The sequence below is a fragment of the Hyaloscypha bicolor genome (assembly GCF_002865645.1).
Source record: "Hyaloscypha bicolor E unplaced genomic scaffold K444scaffold_13, whole genome shotgun sequence".
NCBI lineage: Eukaryota > Fungi > Ascomycota > Leotiomycetes > Helotiales > Hyaloscyphaceae > Hyaloscypha > Hyaloscypha bicolor.
In genome coordinates, this window is record NW_020194515.1 from 1289046 (window position 1) to 1298551 (window position 9506).

Genomic DNA, 9506 nt, shown 5'->3' on the forward strand with positions numbered 1-9506 from the left:
TTTTATTTTTAATTTCCTATTCTATATTACTTAATTTCTTAATTCTAGAAGCTTAGTATTTTTAAATTATTATTTTCTTTTATTTTCCGGTATTCTTTAAAAATAAAATAATTATAATAATATAAGTATTCTAGTTATTTTTAGGATTAGTAAATCTTTTATTTTATAAACTATTATTTCTATATATAATATTTATTTTTATTTTTACTAAGAATAATTAACTAAGTAAGATCTTTAAAGCTTTTTTAATTAGGAAAAATATATTTTTATATCTTACTTTATTTATAATCTTAGCTTTAAGCTTTATTATTTCTATAAATTCAAATTCTATTCTAGTAATAATAGATATTTAATAATCTATAGTATTATATATTATTTTATTAATATTTCTAGAAATCTTTTTAGAAAGAATATTAATTTTAGTTCTAATATTAATTATTTCTTTATATTTAATATTTTCTTAAAGTCCTCGAAATACAAATCAGAAATATAAAGCTTATATAATATATTTATAAGCTAGTAATATTCGAATATTAATACTATTACTTTTAAATTAAATAATTCTATTAGTATTAGATACCTAAGCTAATATTTCTAATTTCTTAAATATTTTATTTATTATATAAGCTATAACTATTAGTTTTATAGATCTTCTAGTATATTTAATTATATTTAATATAATAGTATTTCCTATTTATAAGATAATAAAATAAGAAATATTATCCTTAATTTATTAGTTTTAAAATATAATAGCTAGATCTAGTATTTTTAAGATATTAATAAGTATTTTTATTTTCTTCTAAGTTTTCGAAAATAGAATAATTACTTTCTTTAGTAGTTTTATTAGAATATTATTAATTTCAGAAATTCTATACTTATTATAATTAAGAATATATTAGATTTCTAATTTATCTTATTTATTTCCGGAAATATTAATATTTATATTTTTAGCTAGGCCATTTCTTTATTTATTACTTCTTAGAATAATATTTTCTGGCCTTTTATATAAAATAGCTTCTTTTCTATTCTAGCTTATTTTTAGAAAACTTTTTTAGCTATTTCTATTTCTTTTCTTTTTTTTTTTAATAAGAAACCCGTTATAGTATTAATAGAAATACTATTTATAGCTAAATCTTAGTATTATTTATTAATTCTAGAACCTAAAGTATTAGTAATTCTAATATAATTTCTTCTAAGGTAAAGCAGCTATTTAGATTCCCTAGATATAACTTACTTATTTCTATATATAAATCCTGGTTAGCTAGTTTTCTTTTTTCTTTCTTACCTAGTAAACTAGGTATTTCTTATTAATCTTTAGATATTTTTAAATTAAATATTTAAGTTATAATTAAATTCTTTTTCTCGGATTTAGGAAATAATTTAATTAAATTACTAGTACTTACTAATAAGAAAAAAGAAAAAACTTTCTTATCTAGGCTTAAATAGCTTTTTATACTATTTTTTATTAAATTAGTAAATATATTTATAGTTTATAAATTCTTTTATTAGTAAGTAATAGAACTAAAAGATATAAATATATTCTAGATTAATATTATTATTTTTATTTCTATTATAGTATTTATAGTAAATTTATTCTTTTAGTTCTGGGTTTATACTATAGGCTATATTAACTTAAGTAATATTTTCTAACTATATTTAAAACTAACTTTTTCTAGAATATAGTTATCTAGACTTTTTACTTATTTTAGCTTAATTACTATAGCTATTATAGTATTCTTTATAACCTTTATTATAACTTCTAATATATTTTTCCTAAAGACTCAAATTATACTTATTAGACTATTAATACTATTATACTTACTATAGTTAGCTAGGCTATATAAGTAGGCTATAGATATTTTCCCGAATTATAATAATAGCTATATTAAATTATTTTTATAAGTTCTCTTAAGTTATAGTAATAATAAATAGTTTTTCTAGATTTTTTACTAGCTAGTTAATATTATTTCTTTTAGGTTTACTACTTTTAGTAAGTTTTATATAATTAGCTATAGGCTAGGTTTTTCTCTTATTTATATCTATAGTAGCTTTAGGAAATATAATAGGAAGAACTAGAAAGAAATAATTATTTTCTAGTTTAGGAATTATATTATAAATTATTATATCTAAGTATTCTTATCTAAGTCTAAATATATTTAAGTTATTAGTAATATTAAAATAATATTTCTTTTTTTTATACTAATAAAATATTATTACTTTCTTATATATCTTATTATATTTATAAGTAGAAATATCTATAGGCTTAAAGTTTATATTCTTAAAAATATAATCTTTTACTAGAATAAATAATTTTTTTATAAATTCTCAGTACTAAATAATTTTATTTATTTTTTTTCTCTTTAGTAATTCCTTTAATATTTTATTAAATATATTAATATAAGACTTAAATAAGATTTCTTTATTCTAGGCTTATATAATAATTTAATTAAGAAAATTATAGCTAATTTTAAGTATTTCCTAATTATATTCTCGGAATTCCTTTAGTAAGGCCTTAAAGAACTTAGTTTTCTAATAATTTCCTAGATTATTAATATAGTACTCTAATATAGCCTTAATCTAATTCTTATAAATAAGAGAAACATAATAGATAATTCTTTCTCTTTTAGTATTATTAGAAATATAATAGTTCTTATATATATTTATATATTATTTAAAGAATATAGAGATATTACTTTCCTAAAACTATAATATTTTAGAAGCTCTTATAAATAATAGGTTTAAATCCGGTACTAATATATATTTATTCTTAGTTATATTAATTTTAATAATTTCTTTTATAGTTAATTATAAAGTTTCCATATCTGAGACTTTTACTAATAAGGTTTCTAAAGAACTAATTTCCTATTTAAGTATATCTTTTAGTTTAGAAACCGGAATTAGGGAAAAACCGGTTAATAATAATAGATATAATTAAGGTTTAAATTTTAATATTAGTAATAATAAGATAGTAGCTTTTCTAGTCTTATTTCTATTACTTATACTTTTTTTCCTATTTCTTTAGCTTAATACCTATAGTATTTTCCCTTAATTTTACTAAATTAAATATATTTATTAATATTATTAAAAGTAATAATAAAAATAATAAATATAATTTTACTAATTTTTCTGACTTTTCTAAATTCTCTTTTTTTTCTTTATTTAGTATTTATTTCTTTTTCTAGAAACTTCTCTAGTTTATTTATATAATTTCTTATTTTTGATTTCTTTTTAATTTTTATTTCTAATTCTAGTTTATTATTTTATTTAAATTTGAAAATATTTCCTTTTTTAGGTATCTTTTTCGGACTTAGAAATAAGCTTTATTACTAAAATTAAAGCTATTTTAATTCCGGCTTTTACTATAACTAAAAATAATATATAAATTAATAGTATAACTTTATTTCCAAGTACTAAAGTCTAATTCTAACTAAGGTCTAACTTATACTATCTTAGTATAATATTTCTTATTTTATTTCCTTTACTTCTTTTCCTTCTATAATTAGCCTCTATTTCTATTACCCCTATATATTATACTAGTAATTATATCTTATGGCTAACCCGTATCTAAGTTATTGGGTATATCGGAAATTAATATAAAATACTAAAATTAATACTCGTATATCTTTAATATTTTGGCTTTAGGCTCAAGATATTATAATAGCCCTTTTCTCTCCTAACTTACTAAACTAATAATCCGCCTTATAGATATTTCTTAGAACTTTATAAGAATATTACCTTAACTATAAAGTTTCTATTCTCCCTATATTACTTACTATAAAATATATAAGAGGGAAACTATAATAAGACAAAAACCTATATAAAGTATACCAGAGTACAAAATGTAACTTAATAGTAAAATAATAAATTAAAAGCATAAATAGTAAAGTATAAATAGTATATAGTATACAAAAGCTTAATTAATTAAATACTTATAAAGGATTCTTCTCTAAGTCTATAGAAAAACCAGCTTTCTTATGTGATTTCCGCAAGTTATATATAAAAGGCTACGGCCTTTACCATATGACCTAAACCTCAAAACCGCCAAAACAATATGATTTTCGACGAGTACGGCCTGCCGTACCACACTAGTAGACTAGACCCCTTTAGGCTTGGCAGATTTAGGGATTATATATTAATATTATCCCTTCGTCGGCCATCAACTGTCCACGCTAGCAGGGGGGGCTTGGCTCAGGGCGAAAACGCGAAAACGCGATAGATGACTAATAGGTTTCTAAGCAAAGGCACACGTTTTCGCCCTGAGCCAAGCCCCCCCTGCTAGCGTGGACAGTTGATGGCCGACGAAGGGATACTCCGAAGGCTCGTATACTCTCAGGCCATACGCCCTCGAATTTTCTTTCTTTTATTTAATAAAACATTAAATTTAATTACTTATATAAGAATTTCTAAAAATAGCCCTCATAAATCTAGAGAGAATTTAATAGAGAATTAAATAGATTAATAGGAATTTACATAATTACTTTATTTAAAAATCTCAAAAGCTAAGTGCAATGTGCGAATGCGCAATGTGCAATGCGCAAATGCGAAATGTCATGAAAAATCAGGGTTTTGGCAGTACAGGTACCGAGGCCTCTAACCCCTGTACTGCCAAAACCCCGATTTTTAATTGCATTCGATATTAGCACTTTGCACATAGCGCATTCGCACTTTGCGTAGTGTATTCGCATATTGCACTTGACTTTTAGTATTACTTTAGGTATTAGAAATACTGTATTTAATTAGGGCTAGACCCTGGAACTAATAGTATTAAGGTTCAATTACAAATCGAGAATTAATTATACATATTACTTGCTATTATTATTAGTAATAAATATACTTTAATATTAACTATTTATTATTCGCAAAGTTTGGGGGGGTTAATGTACTGAAAATCGCTCGGTTACCATAGTAATTTAGCGCTTTTTAGTGAGCCTCGCCTAATTTTAATTACTCCCAGAAATCGCGATTTTATATTTCCCTTATTAATAATACTGCGAAAATTATTAAAACCATTAAAATAACCATAACCCTCTATAAATCTATTAAGATGCCTTGCCCAAGGATAGATCTAGACCTAATCCGAGCTTATATTATTAGCTAGATGCGGGCCCACTATATAACTAAAGAAATCGCCTAAAATATTGAAACCACCTTTAGCTAGATAGTCTCAGAAAGAATGATTTATTAATAACTATAATTCTGGGGTATTTGCAGATATGTAATTACTCAAGATACGCCAAATCTATATACTCAGATTACTATACTATTTAGGATAAGCTATATTAATAATGAGATAGTTATTGAGCTTTAGTATTACGGATATAATATTAATAAATTTCAAGTAATACGTCTATGGAGGGAGATTAGGCTTCTATGGCGAATAGGCGTATTTGAGAGGAAAGAAAGAAATACTTAGCTATTTGAAGTCCTGCGGGAAGAGCTCGATAATGGCCGAATTAAAGGCTATAGGCGGAGGCTTTTATATGACTATTTCCGAAAAAATGGCTAATTGGTTACTCGGTATCTTCTTCTCTTATTTTCCGTTAATTTCTTATAATCTTAGTTTATAAGTATATGGTCTAATTAATTGGGTTCTATATAGAGATACCTTATTTATAATATTATATATTCTTAACCCCGAAGCTATTATTTAACGAATAAGAAGGATATAATTAAATAAGGGAGAGTATATTATACCTGGCCCGGACTATATTTGGTTAATTAATAGGTATAATAAGCTATCTCCGTTTAGTATTAATATTTATACGTATATTAATGCCTATTCTCGGGCCATTATTTGGATTTATATTAGTATATTAAATTATATATTTTATTTAGTAGTATAGTAGTATCTTATGACTTGTACCCAATTGGGCTATATTCCTATATTCTTTCGGGCTAATAAAGGTAGTGAGCTTCCTCTTATTATAGAGGTATACTTTTGCTTCTTTTGTCTTATAGATCCTTCTATTCTTTATATTTAAGACTATTTCTATTTCGGGAAAAGTACCAAGAATTAGTATATTAAATCCTGGTAGCAGGAGCTAGAGATTTCCTAATTATTTCGGTGGCATATGAGTTAGGCTTTCCTATATTACTTATTATACTGCTTTTTTTGGTTAAAGCTATTCGGAATCTTGTTCCAGTATATATATATAATCTAGCTAATATCTACTTATAGAATTACTTTATAGAACTAGTAAATAAAGGGTGATATAATTCTTAGAACCTATGGGATCGGATTATACTATTAGTACTCTATATATCCAGAATCAGGGACAAGGTCTTTGGATATACTAATTTGTGGAATATATATATAATTAGGGCAGATCCTATATACCAAAATCATGTTTCGGGGAAGCCCTTCTTTTTTTACCGGTATCTGAAGCAAGGGGCCGAATAGTATGGTTAACCTATAGATATAAATCTCTATAATAGGATCCTTAAGGATTACGAGTATTAGGGTGAGATTTATGTATTTTTTTAGTTATTTATTAGCTTACTCCGTATACTAATTTTCGTAGATCTTAATGAGTATCTCTTATCGGTAATACTTGATTAGTGCCGCCAGGCTCTACTTTCCTATAGTATTAACCTTAATACTTTGAAGCTCTCGGATATTAAAACAGGTAGTAATACTTCTTTGCATGTTTATACGTACTATATGCTTTGAGCTATAATTTATGATTATATATACGCCGTAATACTTCTAGTTCTAGCTGAATTAGTTATTTTATACGGGGAATATAGAGCAGCTATTATAAGAAGAGGTGCCCTGAGTAAAATCTTCTAGTCTAATCTTGATTTCCGAGCTCAGGTACTATAGAGCAGTCAGACTTTCTAACCTATAGTATTACTAACCCCCCCGGAAGGCTTTCTTTATATTAGGGATAATGGCTTGAATTGCGGGTAGTCTCAGGAAGGGTTAGTTAGCTTGGATATATAAGATATATGCCCCCCTCTCTAACTTCTTTATTATCTACTTATAGAAATCACTTTCTAGCTATTCGTATAACTAATTCTATACCTCAAATCCCTTAACTTTCCTTAAAATTTCAATTATAATATCTGAACTAACTTTAATTAATCTTTTGAAATATATAACTTTATGGCAAGATACCTGCCTAAATATGGCCCGAGATCCCAAGAAGTGCTTCTATGGGTTTACTATTGAGTTCTGTAATTAGTATTATACTTATAGACCTAATAGTACCAAATCTGGTCTATAAATCTCTATTTCTACTACTTATTTTACTGCCCCTATATAACCTGGTATTAGCTAGCTTCCTATAATATCCGGCGGTATTTTAGCTTCTTTTTCTCTTCTTGGCTAGCCTATTTCTAGTGCCCATGCCTCTTAATAACTACTTTCCGGATCTACTTTAATAGGCGGCCCTTAGTAAGTTCTGGTATCTCGTCTATCTTATTTCTCCTCCTTTAGATTTTATACTCTTGGAAATAGAGCCGATCCTGCTAATAATAGCCCTTCTGGTATAGTGGGATCTCAAGTAATCCAGAGTACTAGATATCGAGATAATCTGACTACTATAGTATATAATCCTTCTTATACTAGATAACTTCCTATTTCTTAACGTATGGGTAACCTTATAGAGCTACTCTCTACTACTCCCGCGACCTTAATATAGCTAATGAGTAACCCTGGTGGGAAAAGGAAAAAGGGTAAGATATAATCGGTACTAGAGAAGTTTCTAATATACTAGGTTATACGTGAGTTCGAGTATATGTCGCCAGATGCCTATTGGGAGAATACTAAGACGTAATTAAAGTACAGGGAAGCTAGTAATTATATCCCCCCTCCTTTCTTATACTATATAACTACTAATATTTATAGCCGAGTATGTTTACTACTTCCAAAACCACACTATTTCCTCTATTGAGGAGTTTATATTAGAGTACGTTTGGCTAATATTCGAAGAACGCCGGTTCTATAGTCATTTGTAATATAATAACTATATTACTTTCCAGTCTTAAAAGAAGTAGTTTAAGCTTTGTTCTAGTAGTAAAAAGAACCCCAAGCCCTATAATATTACCCTATTAATAATCTAATTAGTTAGGAAGTATATCTATGGCCTCAAGCCACTGCTTACTAGTACCCGGGGACTTGGAGCAAGTGTTACTATACGGGTGCCAAGTAATATATCCGACTATAACGCTTTTAGAATACTTAATTATACTAAGTATAAAGAGCTAATTCGGCTTGGTTATATTCTTGATCCTGATAATCCCTTTACTATAAACTCCAGGGTATAATTAGTTGCTCCGGGAAATAAAACTCCTGGAGTAACTTTTGGGATAGATAGACTAGAACATGAAACTTCTAGTTCTTCTACTATTATTAACCCTCGGGCAGAGTTTGGAATAATTATATAAACCTATCTCCTCTCTTATTCTTTTTTTCTAATATATATTTATCTAGGATCCCGATTTACTAGCGAACTCTAACCTAATTACGAATTAACCTGCCTCGGAGAAGCCTACTATAGGTTTGTCTAATTGCCCAATTTCTATATCCTTATTAGAATCTAATATACCTATATTAGAAGAGCCATTTCCTAGACCTTCTGATTTCTCTCTAGAGCCTAATAACTATCCGCCGCCTTTGACCTAACTACCTATCCCTACTCCTACCGCTAATACCAAACGTCGGAAAATACCTGCTTCCCGCTAGTACCTAGAGATAGTTAAGCCTGTTTTTCCTGAGTAATTCTATTATATAACTCGCGTAAAACGTATTACTAAACCTATTAACTATAAGAAATAATTAGATCTTTTACTATAATTAGATCCAAGCTATATTTAGTTAGAACTTATTTACTTACTTGGCTCTTAACTAGCTATTTCTGGAGTTTTAGTTTATCTTATAGAATTGAGACTAGATAATTGAATTCCATACGTTTTTCTATATATAAAAGCCATGCTTTTAGGTATTTTTAAGTATATAAAATCCCCCTATTTACTATATAACTAGGCTTTATTTATTGAGTCTTCCTTCTATTAGCCGGTTTATAGTTAACTAGCTTTATAGTTCTTCTTCCCCTTACTATTTTATACTTCTCTTTTAGTGGTTCCTCTATATACCTAAACTTATATTTATCTATATCTCTTACTTTGTAATTGGCTTTCTTGTCTTGCCTCTTATAGTTACTATATATACTATTATAATAATTCTCTAGCTTAATATAGCCTATAAAGATTCCTTGCTCGTTTATATACTTTTTATACGGGTTGGCAGTCTGTAAAACTCCACTGAACCTGATTAGGAAAGTCCTATAGCTAGGCTAGCTAAATGACTTACTAGTATTAAATTAGAATGGCTTTAAAAACTTGATAATTATATAGTACTTTACTAATTAGAAGGATATCTATATAGTTTGCGTTATAGTTCCGAAACTTGGGAAGTCTTTTGGGTACTTAATTAATACTAATAATCTTATTCTGCTTTACTATTATCCTATAAGCCCAGAGCTAATTATATTAGCCCTATATAT

General features: G+C 26.8%; 1 protein-coding gene across 1 annotated transcript; it reads left to right on the forward strand.

Moving 5' to 3' along the window:
• Positions 1–5672: 5672 nt before the first annotated feature.
• Positions 5673–5843, forward strand: K444DRAFT_516738 (uncharacterized protein; the record flags this gene model as incomplete). Its single annotated transcript, XM_024873705.1, has 1 exon — positions 5673–5843. A coding segment is annotated over one exon (171 nt), but the record flags the coding sequence as incomplete, so codon positions are not given.
• Positions 5844–9506: the final 3663 nt, after the last annotated feature.